At 37.6% G+C, this 12391-nt stretch overlaps 1 protein-coding gene across 2 annotated transcripts in view; it reads left to right on the forward strand.

The window, feature by feature from the left end:
- The window catches only part of RUNDC3B (RUN domain containing 3B), a 42282-nt gene that overhangs the window by 22344 nt on the left and 7547 nt on the right, over nt 1–12391 (forward strand). The window contains exons 8-9 of one of the 2 annotated variants that reach the window (XM_048951131.1): nt 1735–1892; nt 6112–6297. In XM_048951131.1, the coding sequence (XP_048807088.1) occupies nt 1735–1892; nt 6112–6297 (344 nt within the window). The remainder of the gene's footprint in view (nt 1–1734; nt 1893–6111; nt 6298–12391) is intronic. The other variant, XM_048951132.1, reaches the window with a different exon arrangement.

Raw genomic sequence — 12391 nt, forward strand, 5'->3', positions numbered from 1 at the left:
CCAATTCAGTCACATACGTATTTAAATCATGTTTGGCCATGGTCTTGGCCTGGGGCAGCTAGCATTCTCACACATAACTTCAGGTCACCACTTGTGAACTAGTGTTTGCCAGTGATCATTCCCAACAAACAGTCTGACTTCAGACATGGTCATTTGGAACTTGAGTTTTAGTATAGCTGTAGCCATACTGACACAGTGTGCCTGAGAAGGAATGCTGCATATGTTCAGATTATTAGGATAAATGTAGCTATGGATTGCTTAAGGTCAGTGCTAATACAAAATGGGCAGAATTAGAGTTGGGTTACTATAGTGCATGTGAGAGAACCTAGTTAAAGTTTTTCTGAGTAAAAGTGAGTAAGTCAGACTTACTGTGAGATGGTAGATGTGGGCAGTACCTTTTAAAGCCATAAGAAGAACAAAAACAAATTAAAACGCTGATGCACTTTCACTCTAATACTCTCTTGGCCAACCTGTATCAGCTGAAGAACTTTCTGAAGCTGGTATGGTTTGTTTAATAACCTGGGATGTATCGAGTATCCCCTTGATCCCACACAAGTTTTTAGCATTAAAACTTCTTTTCTTTTGGCAGGGTGCTCTGCATGTCTACCATCTGTTGTGTGAAAAGCCACCTCCTTTTCCATCTATTGATTTTGGCTTAGTAGCTTCATTTGATGGTGTGTAGCTCTTGTATTTCAAAAAATGAACAGTCAGTTCCTTCCTGCCCTCTCCATGCCACCCTGGAAATGGGATGAGTTTGTCTTTTCCAAGTTGTCTTTTGTCCAGATTAATGAGTCATATTTTACACATTTGTTAATTATGTGGAAAGTCTCCCTTCCTTATTTTGGAATGGTATAAGCTGTTCCCATTTGTGTAGTAAGCTCATAAATTCTTTGTGTGCTGTTTATACTGGAGTTTTATATACTTTCCCTGGTGGGGTGACACATCTCAGGTCATTATTGATGCAGGTATTTGCTGTTAATGTTATTGTGTTACTGATGCTTCACATCTAAAATCTTCATTAAATGTTTGTTTGACATTTCTGTGAGGCAGGGAACTTAAGTATGTCCTAGTGTACCTGTAAATACATTCAAAGCACTACTTACTTGGAGTATGACTAGAACTGCCCCAAATCTTTCGTATTACCAGCTGGAAAACTGATACAAATGCATGTTGCACCTATACATAGCCAATATTCCTGGAAGTGACCTTTGCCAGTTTTCCTACCTTATACTTTCATGCAGATGAGTCTTCACTTTGATTACTTTCTTCTCTGTTATTTTAACATACAGTGTGACATTGCAGCTTTCTATCCCAAGAATGAGGCTTTCAGAGCAACTGGATTTTCTATAATAATTCGGGATCCCTTTCATTAAATGTACAGATATACGGATGAAGTGTAGATATTCTTTTTTCTCTTCTTTTTTTTTGTTCAGTCCTGTTTTTTTTTTTTCTTGTGCTAGTGATGGCTCTGTGCATTTTTCATGCATATGCAAGTTTCATGTTTGTGGCATTACTGTCTTACTGATTCACCCACCATTCTTGAAACATGGGTAAGAACTTGATTCTCTCAGTATTGATTAAGAAATGTCCTACGAATCTTAAGTCAATTTACTGATCAGAGTTAAATTTATACAGTTCTGTTTATTTATTTTAAACCAGAAAAACATGAACATACATAAGGAAAACTTCTCTGCTTGAATGTTCTTTAAAGCTTTCTAACACTTCTATTTCCAGGGTTATCTTGAGGAGCTGGTACGACTCAGAGAAAACCAGCTATCTGAATCTGTCTCACAGAATAAACTGCTCCTACAAAGAATTGAAGATATGGATCTAGCCCATAAAATGGAGAAGGAACAGCTGGAATATATCATTATGGAACTGCAAGACCAGTTGTAAGTTAGTATAATGGAAAAACATTGTGAAAGCAGAATTAGTAAATGTATTTAGTTCAAATTTAAGTATACAGTACGAAGAACTTCTGATCCTGTGGAAATGAGTCAAACTTAAAGAAATTAATGTATCTCAGCTTTTATTTTTCTTCTGACAATTCTTATACTCAGAATTGCCTCCCTTGAAAAAATGTGTTTGTGTAAGTCTGAATAACTGAACTTTTTTCTGCAAATCTAAAATTGATTAGACTAAACTTTCTTACATTTTTGACACATTTTTCTGAAATGTTCTTCATATTTCATTAATTCCAGCTTTTTGGCTACTCTTTTAAAAAATGACATTATTAGAAATAACTTCCTTTTGAATATTGGTTTTAAAAAGTTAAGCAGGGAACAGGGAGGCAGGAGAGGGCAAAGAACTACTTATTTTCTTTATATGGGTTCTATTTTATCTGAGTAGGTCTTGCACACGGTAGAAGTTCATCTGGTAATCCTAAAAATATTCTTAATTGATGGGTTACTCGCATTTAATGCAATGCAAAAGACTCAAATAACAAAACAAGTCTTAAAACGTTTTAATAGTAAAGGTAACTCTTAATATGTTAAGTGTTCAAGTGTCTTGCACCCCTTAGGTAGGACATCCTGACAGCCCTGTCTTGTTTCTGATAGTTGACAACTCACAATACACTTCTGTGACCTGCCTGAGTACGTCTGAGCGTCAGGCAGAAGTGTTACTGGGAGGGAGAAGTGAGCTCACTTCAACCCACTTTATTTGCAGGTTTTGAATGCTTCTTTTTAGCTGGGCTGTATGCAATTGGACTGTTGTATAGACATCAATCTTTGGGCTTTAATTTTGGTTGCTGGCTTTTGTATGTAAAGGCTTAAATTGTGGAGCAGCTTCTGTTGTATCTTGACAGTGTGTTGTTGTATAGCTGTTTTGAGATGCTGTAGTCAGAAGCCTGGACTACACTGGATATCTGGGGGGGAGCTTTTTTGCACTGTTAACACCGTATGTGTTGAGTGCCTGTCAGATGAACCCTTCTTAAACTGTGTTAGGAACTGATGGCTCCTTATGTGGGAGAGGAAAGGGGGAAGGAACAGTAGCTGGTTTCTAATGGTGAAAAACAGTCCTAATTAACATCTTGTAATTGTTCTTCTATACTTGTATTTTGTTTGCTTTATGTTTATTTTATTCTATTCTTGACCAAGGATGAAGTGCTGACCTTGCAGCAAAGTATCTTCTTTCGCTAATGTATCTGGACTAATGCATGAGTTTTAGCCAGTTGTTTTTTATGGTCTGGCTGTTTTAGAACAGCACTGATGGAATTTCATTCCTAGTCTTTTGCTCTCCTACCATTTGTAGCCTTTTGAAGTCATGAATGTATTCTGTAGTCTCTGGATTCTTTACCAGCAGCCTAGAGCAAGTTTGGGATTGTGATTCTGTCAGAGGCACATAACACTAATGTTTGTAAAACATTGGGGATCTGATTTAGGATTGTTTTCTGTGTAATTGAATTTATTGTAAATAAACATTCTATATTTTCTTTTTAATGTGGCTATTCTATTCCACTGGCTGTTGTTAAAGTAGAAAATTCTACTATGGATTTTTTCTTGAGCATTTATTGATATTTCCAAACTGCTGTTTTAAAGGCATGCAAGTCAAAATGTTTTACATACATTTTCAACAAACTAATGGATTTGGGCAGCCTCTGAGGTTCTGTTTATGTCTGCTTCTGAAAAATAAAAGGAAGGGGGAACTTTCTTGGCAGCGTGGGTTCTTATTGTTGCTGACCTGGGAATGAGATGATGCTGGTGGTCAGCAAGGCCTCAGCTTATAAATTAAATTACCTACAGAAAAGCTCTTCCATATTTAATAAGGGAAAGTGGAATATATATGGGAAGGGGAGACTGAAGCAACTTAGAAATAATTTCTGTCTCAACAGCCACTGTGAGAAAATTAAGAATACTGAAAACTGTAGAACATTGACATTGACTCAGAAGTTTGAGGATTCAAACTAAAATAAACAAATTTTAATCTGATTAAAAGCTACTTTATGATGATTTTTGGAAAACAGTGAATCTGAAAATTTCTCTTGTTATTCATGGGAGGAAAAAAAAAAAAGTATCTCACTTAACCAGATTTCTTAACAATATGCCCAGCCATCCAGGGATTGACCATCTCCCTTTGCTGGCAGTTGTTTGATGGCAAATCAGGTTAGAACAGTGGAGCTGCATTAGGCCACCTGATTGTCAGTCAGACCTGTTTAAACAAATCTATACCTGATCAAGAACACCTTCATCTTTTACCACACTCTCTGCAGATTAAGAGATTGCCAAGTGATTGTCAACTGCAATAAGGGCAGTGAGGTATATATATATTCTGGCTTTCATTTGCTTTCTTGAAAAATGTTTGCTGTTGCTGTTGCAGTAAGGGGGATTAAATTTATGATTCTGTCACTTCTAAAAGTTTCCAAAGCATGGGACAAATGTGATTTTGAAGATATCGACTGTCAAATGTAAATACACATTTCTAGCTGTGGTTTGGGATTCATTAGAGCTTAATTTGGTTGTACCTGTGACCCAGCTGCCTCTTAGTGCCGAAGTTGCAATCTGTACTTCTGCATCACACTGTTGAGTTGGTTTGCTGTTCATTTAATGGCCCAGTAAACAGTACTGTGTTTGCACGTGGTGATTGCTTATATCAATTTGAAACAACCCCATTCTGCCATTACCTGGCACTTCTCACAGTTCATCATTAGAAAACAGTGCTTTTGGCTCTGGTCTTCTATAAAAATAGTGTCTTTTTTTACAATTGAGGTGGAGCAGTTCTTAAAGCCAGTGCTTAAAAGTAACAACTCACAGGAGGACAGCCAAGAGAAGCCTCTGAGCAATGGAATGTCTAACTGAAGAAAACATTTTTATTTTCCTAACATTCAAAATGCAGTGGCAGAGAGATTGATTCATCAGGAAATTGGATTCTGGAATAATCAAAATTGCAAAGGAGACCATTTCTTCATCCTCTGATATCCTGTGAAGAAGTCTTGGATGCATCTTGGAGCAGTGATCTCCAGACTTGTTTGGATTGCACACCCCACCAGTCATAGGACTGACTGGGCAATTCTGGAACTGTTTGCACACAGCAACCTTTCTTCTAGCTTACACTCTACCTTTATCTGCAGCAAGATTTCCCAGCTGATCTGAGCTACTTTATAGGTTTAAGTTGATTCTGTATCTGAAGTTGATATTTATACGTTAAGCATTGATGTGTAATTACAAAAGGGATTTCAATTTACTGAACAGTGACTCATCTCCTGGATAGTGACTCATCAATGTTATAAAAGCTAATCACTTTAACAAAGAAAATCTTTTAAAATAGAATCCTAAGGAAAACTGAAAGCATTATATATGAAGGCAAAAACCTCAACTTAAAGGATGTATTTCTTTTTCTTCTACGGTGATTTTTGATCAAATGACGAGAGATTTGTGTAATGTTTACTAACATGGATTTTCTCATAATAGATTTATCAGGTGTTCAGGCTGCTGTGCCTGGTGTAAGACCCCTTTTCAGTATTTGTTAATTTACCCATACTGAAAACGTGTTCCTCAGTTTGTACTGAGTTACTCTTTTTTTTTTTTTTTTATTTGGCTCTGTTTCTTCCAGTACCACTGTCTTGTTCAAGTGCTTTGTAGAGAGGACAACACTGAAGGAAACTCTTTTGTGGTGATTGTTGTTCTGTCTTTGATTATGGCACAAATAAGAAATTAAGTTGTAGGGTCTCTCACATTTCATATTATGCAATTACGCAGACAAACTTAATATGTTTTAGCAGATCTTAAAGTTAGGTGTCCTTAATTTTTCTAGCTGTTACTTAGGAATTATTCAGTCTTTCAAGGCTCAGATAATGTCTGTACTCCATTTGTAATATTTTAATATACTAGACTATAATATAGATCCAGCAACGCAGGTCCTACCTGGATGATAATATATGTATCTATGTAAGATAGTAAACCACAGTATAGTTGCAATCCTGAAAGGCTATTTGCAACAGTGAAAGCCTTTAATTACAGCAAATACTCTGTACCCTTCTGTGGTACACAGCCTACCACACTGCTGTTTTCCAGGCATTAACTTGTAGAGTACTCTTAACCATTTCCAAAGACAATTAATGCCCCGTATAGTTGAAAACTTGCTTATGATGGTTGTGTCTCTGTTTTTCATCAGTTGGTCAACATTGTTTGTGTTGGAGAGCATCAGGAAAGCTGCCACAAGTGTTTGGCCCAGGGCAGGGATGGGAGGGTCACGCGTGAAGGCACGAGGCTGTAGAGATGTGGGCTCTACCTCTGCCGTCAAGACCAAAGCAGATGGAAGCTTGTCCAAGGAAATAGAAGCAGAAGAGTCTGAGCAAAGGTTTGGAAATTTAACCCGTGGCTTGTGTCCCCTTGTGAGTAGAACTTAAAACATGCCGTGCCTGGCTCTGTAATCCTCCCTGAAAAGCTAAATCTTCTTGAGAAATAGGAAAGCCTGACTCTTCTTTAGGACTCTTACCTTCATTTTTAGATAGTCCTCTTGTAAAGCTTTTCTGCTTTATGAGAAACTGATTTCCTCAACTTCGTAAGTACAGTAAATCCAATTTGTTACAGCTGCTTTATTTTCTCACTGAAAGGAACTGGGAGATTAGAATTTAATGTTTGATCTCCTTGCTGACTTTCTTTCCTAGAGTATCAAAGTTGAGTGCTAATCCTTTGCTTTTAACCTTCCACGAGTCCTTACCATCAGACCATAGTTCCTGTTACCCGCTTCCATGTGTAGTGCATCCCGTATGTTGTCTGTCTCCCGCAGGTTTGCAGCATCACTTGTCAAACCTCAGTATTGCAGTCTGCTCTGTTTTCAGATCCTCGTTTACACAGCTTGTACTCTTTTTTTTTTTAATAACTTCTTTGAAACATAGCTTATATAAAAAAAAAATTTCGTATTTCAACAGATGATGCAACTCTTATTTTTGCAGCGTGTTTTGGTTTGGTTTTGTGGAATTCTTTGTTTTAAAGTTTGGTGCGTTACTGTACGCCTGCTCCGCTTCACAAAGGTGCGGGTAGGGAGCAGGCAGGTCCTGTTTGGAGTGAGGTGGGAACCAGAAGACAGGGAGTTTCCTTTTGGCTTGAAAGTGTAGGTAGGAAAAGGCCAGCTGGGTGTGGTGCACGGGCAGACTCCTGCAATTCACATAGAGAGGAGACAAAACAAAGAACAGAGTCACAGCCAAGCCTCGGAGGACAGAGGATGTGCTATTCTTAGTGCCCAGAGGGATTGCTTGGGGCTCTTGCGCAGCAGGAAGACAGAAGTTTCTGGGTTGATTTATACAGAAGATAGAGTGGGCTTTATTTTTAAATCTCCATATTTTAACATCTGATTCTGAACTTCTGGGTTTGAAAAAGATTTATATTAAAATACTTAAAAAATTGAAGGCTTTTTATATTGTTGGTATCGTTAAGCTTTGTTGGTTTATCTGTAGCGAATGCTGACTGATTCCAAAGTGAAAAATATCCATTTTAGTAAGGATAGCCTCCTATGGCTGCACTTCTGTGGGTAAAGGCATTGTAATTAAAGTGGCGTGGCAGGAAAGCTGTAAGTTAGCAAGGCATTTGCACTTCACACATTCCAAATTCCTGAATTTTTACCCAGTGTAGAATTCTAAGTTTGTGAGCAGGGGGAAGTAAGGCCTTCCAAATTATTAATGAATGGTGTTGAACCTCTCAGGGTCACAGGGCAATTCTTTTGCTACAGATCTGTATTCCTGGTAGGAGAGCATATTGTGCAGATTGTGGATTTTTTTTTTGTTAATGTTACCTGAACTGTAGCCGGTAATGCTGCAGAAGAACCTGTACAAGAAATATCAATCTTTTCATGTTTTAATTCCCTTCCAAATACAACTCCAAAGAATTATCCAATTAGGGGTCTAGAGTACATGAATGTGAGACTTTGGTTTTATAAAAGGCTTCAAATAATTTGATACTCACAGTGTGCACAAACAGGATAGGTAGCATCAGCTAAAAACGGGCTAAAACAATTTAATGTGTAACCATTAGTCCTTAAGTATGATAACAGGGACTGAATTTGATCTCTGTGTGCTTTACCCATTTATACAAATAATCTTGCATTACTGTTTGCTTCTGAGATTCCAATTTTTCTTGCTTCATTTCTTAGCCCTCATTCATTTCCTAGGGGTTTGCTTCTAAAAACCGATAGGAAAAGTTAGTGTTTTACAGTGCTTGTGCATTGCTGTGTAATTGCTGTGGACTTTGAAACTCCATCATGCTGTTGTTTTGGTTGTGGGTTTGTTTGTAGCTTGGTAGCCATTCGAGTACCTACCAGGAAGATCATGCTGGATTTGTTGTTAATATTATTTAGTTTTATTTTGTTTAAAAAAATACATACATTGAAAGTAAGTCAGTATCCATGTATTTGCTTGTTTCCTTTTCAAAGGAATTCATCTGTGGATAGGTAGTTTGTCTTTATGTAACTGATGTGGAAAAATATATCCCTACAGTTCACTGAACAGCAAATTCCATTTGAGAGGTTATTTACAAAAGGTAAATTTTATAATCTGTCAAAAAAAATAGCTGTTTTCTAGGAGTCCTCCATTTCACAACACAGAAACGAGCTGGTAGTTGAAGAATGGAATTAAAAGCTGTCCTGAACTTTTTCAATAGTTTGGTTGCAATTCAAGTTCAGTACTTTTTTTTTTTTTGCTTTCTGTCAGACAGTTGCTTGGGTTGTGCCTGTCCTCCTTCTCCAAAGGAGTCAGGCTGGGTTATTTGTGCAGCTGTGGTATTTCTACAAGCACACTCAAACTGAGGCACTGTTGTGTGTTTCGATCCATTCTGGATGATGTCTGGACTCTGAAATAACATTTCTGCTGTAATTAGATTAGAGGTCAAGAGCCAAGCTCAGGTAGTTCTCAATGTAAGTTTGTCAGAGGAGGCACTCCAAGGGTCAAGGAGATCAAAAGCTCTATGAAATCGCTGGCAGTAATTTTCTTACTGGAGGATATATTTCAAGATCACAAGGAGATGAGAAGGGACTAAAAAGATTGGTGAAGAAGCATCGAGGGGATCTCTTCTGTGGCACAACTAGTGCTGTTGCTGTTAACACACAAAGATGTGTTGGCCAGTCAGAAGCAGGAAGAGAACTGGTGTGGTAGGACATGCCTGCTTTTTTTTCCACTGCAGCGCCTGCCATTAGAAAGTCTGCTGGGAACTAGCTGCTCTGGAGGCAGATTTGGGGAGTACTGTGTCTGTGCACAGGGCACACACCTAAGGGAGTTGATATTTTGCAGCATCAAAATCCACTGGTAAGTAACTCATTTTCATACCTGCTGATCTAATTTCTCAAAGTCCAACGACATACCAGTCCAGACATCTTGCTGTCGTGCTGCAGTACTGACAGTTTGAGAGTTCCCTTTTATTTTAGAGTTGCTCTTACAGATTTTGGTTATGTTCATGTATGCTATCAATTTGAGTTTGCATTCCATGTTTCCTGTCCTAAATAAAAGTTTTAAAGCTTGTTCTTTCTTATTCAAATGCTTTTATTTTTTAAGCTTTTATTTTCACTTTTACTTTTCACTACTCAGGTAGTTCTTGAACTGGAGCATTCATCTGATATAATTCCCTTTCTTAGGGAATTAGTCTGTTTCGTTTATTTCCTGTCTTCATCTGCTGGTAGGAGGGCAAATTGCCAACTGGACTGGCATTTTCTGGATTTGGAGAAATTAAACTTGCAGGTAAGAAATTACTGGTTTTTCTTAGGTATAACTGAAAACAGAACTGAGTTGTTTATTAAACAAAAAAAAATCTATTTAATAAATAAATCTATTTAATAAATTTACAGTGAGGTGAATCCAAATTTGATGATCCAGGGAAAATCTTGCTGAAATGAGTTGAAAATTCTAGTTGGTGACCATGATGAGTCTTTTCTATATTACCTTGATTTACACTTGAGATTATTTCTTACTTATGTTTAAATTACCAGGGGTAATACTGGTACAGATAGAAAGAAATCAAAGGTAAACACCTTTCTGTATCATTTCCGTTTTGCACTTAGTCCTCTTCTCCCCCCTATGAATAAACAAATCAGGTTTTGTTTTAAGCTGCAGAGGTGTTAGATGTGTTAAGTGAGGGGGGTCATTTCATATCTTCTGGAGAAGGAGCTGCCAAAAGCAATGTTAGTGCAGGCAGAACTGTTTGTGGCTTTAGCTGATGAGTTAAATGTATTTTAAATGTTTCTTTCAAAAAGAAACCCAAAAAGCTCTACCAACAGAAACAAACCTGACCATAGTGAGTGATCCATTCTCTCAGCTCCTGCGTGTTGTGATTTTATCAGAACAGCAGAACAGGTGGCATACTGTGGAGCATGGGTGTAGATGAACTGTAATTTGTTGACTGCATTTTATTATTGCATGTGTACCACAGATAATGATATTCTGCACATCCTTAGGAAATCATTTCAGAACTGTAAGATATGAAATAAACATCTCAAGATAATCAAAGTTGAGTAAATCAGTGAGTAAATATTCTGGAGAGCACCTTACTGAGGCACGATGTGTGAATGCTGTTGGAGGAGATGTTCATCAGGAGATTTCATTGATTGCTTTTCCCTACTCCCTAAACAAATAAAAAGTCAAAAGCACATAGAGGTGTTTGCTTCTCTAAGTAGAGAAGGTGCCAATGAGTGGATGGAGGAAAATAAGTTCACAAGCATTCACAGACGATAATTTTTTCATGGCCAAACTAGCTGATGTACCATAAATCAGTTTAAGCCCTCTGCTCTCTTAATAAATTCTCACGCATTCCCTCCCTACTGTACCCCAAACTTTCTGCACTCCGTGGTCTCATCATGTCAATCCTCTGTTCAGCCACATCTCCCGTGCTGCCTTTCATTCGTTCAGACAGTCAAGCGATCTGTTATTGATATGCACTGGAACAACTTCGTGGCTGAGCTGATTGTATTTAGAAGCCATTGTTCATCACTTCTTTTTGACTTTCAATTTTTCAATTTCTGGTCTGATGAAAAGGGGCTTAACAGCTTGTTATAGATGCTTGTTTGCTTGCTTATTCTAAATATTGGTCCTATTTCCTTCTTTTTTAATGTCTTTAAACCCCTTTGTTTCCTTGTTCTTTTCCTCTTCCCTTTTTTAAACTTACCTACTTGTACTTCTCTGTTTAAATATCTTATCCAAACCATATCTTAAGTCATCACAGCTAAAAAGTCACTAACAATAGAAGAGTATTTTATTGAATTTTAAGATTGAATTTTGTTTAAAATCAGATCTGTATATTCAGTCTTCACTATTATTCTTATAATATTTAATGGATTTTGTTCCATGTAAGTGATGCTTATGAGTTATGATCAAATATTTCTTATAAAACCTCTGCTTGGAAACTTGCTTTCTTAGTCTACAGGCATTGAAGCCACTCTGGTTTTCAGCTGGTGTGGGAGGTTAGCAACAGCTGGTGCTCCTTACCAGTGGCTCATTCTGTGCAGCAGAGGTGGTAGGGTAAAAGTTGCTGTACATACACAGTCCCAGTTCAGTGTCTTTTACTGCATTTACCTGCTTTCACTAGCGTTCTATATAGAATATCAGATCGGCATCATTGTGTTTGTGAACTTTTGTTGCGTGTTTGCCACAGATTTGAGGTATTTCCCTGTCAAGATCCAAGGAGTTCCTTTGTGTGTGTGTGTAAATAACAGAAAATACTAAGTCTGCACTTTATTCTTGAATGTTTTGTGAAATATATAAATTTCACTGATATTCCTATGCAGTCTTTATTCTGATTTTTCCTCAGAAGGTTTTTATACACCAAACTTACGTTGCTATACTGTCAGATGTACAAGTTTCAATAACAATATCCTTTTTACTGCCCAGCTGTTCAGTCAGCATGCAGAGGAAAGCTCCCAGTCTTCATTGCAGTCATGGTGATTATTAAGAAAAGCTCTACTTCAGCCACTGAAGTATTGCAGCCCAGAGCTGATCAGCACTAGTTACAGTGCTTGCTTTTGGAGAAACAGTGCTGCTGTAGACATTCAGTCTGCATTGCATAAATTGTCTTTTGAGGCCTGTTCCAGAATGGCTCATTTTACCAATACGTAGGGTAGGGCAGTGCTCAGTGCTATTGTGTCATTTTTCACTTGGAGCATTTTGGCATTTGCTTGCTTGTTTCCACTAAAACTTGATTTCCTTCCTTTTTAACTTGTGTGGTAAACACTTTTGTGTCCATTTCTTCTCCTCTTTGAAAGCCTGTGTGGTATCTGGTGATGGCTAAGCTTTAAGATAATGTAAGCTGTGCAGTTTAATGCTTTGACTCTTAGAAGTCTGGTTAATATGTGTGAATTGTAGGTGCCTTTCTTTATCTTTGGAGAACAACTGTTTGCAGGCTATTAACAAGGCTTTGCTGCAGCTAAATCTTACTGTGCTTTAAAAACGACTGTGAGAAGACAGACATCTAAATAA

This window comes from Lagopus muta, chromosome 7, assembly GCF_023343835.1.
Source record: "Lagopus muta isolate bLagMut1 chromosome 7, bLagMut1 primary, whole genome shotgun sequence".
Classification (NCBI taxonomy): domain Eukaryota; kingdom Metazoa; phylum Chordata; class Aves; order Galliformes; family Phasianidae; genus Lagopus; species Lagopus muta.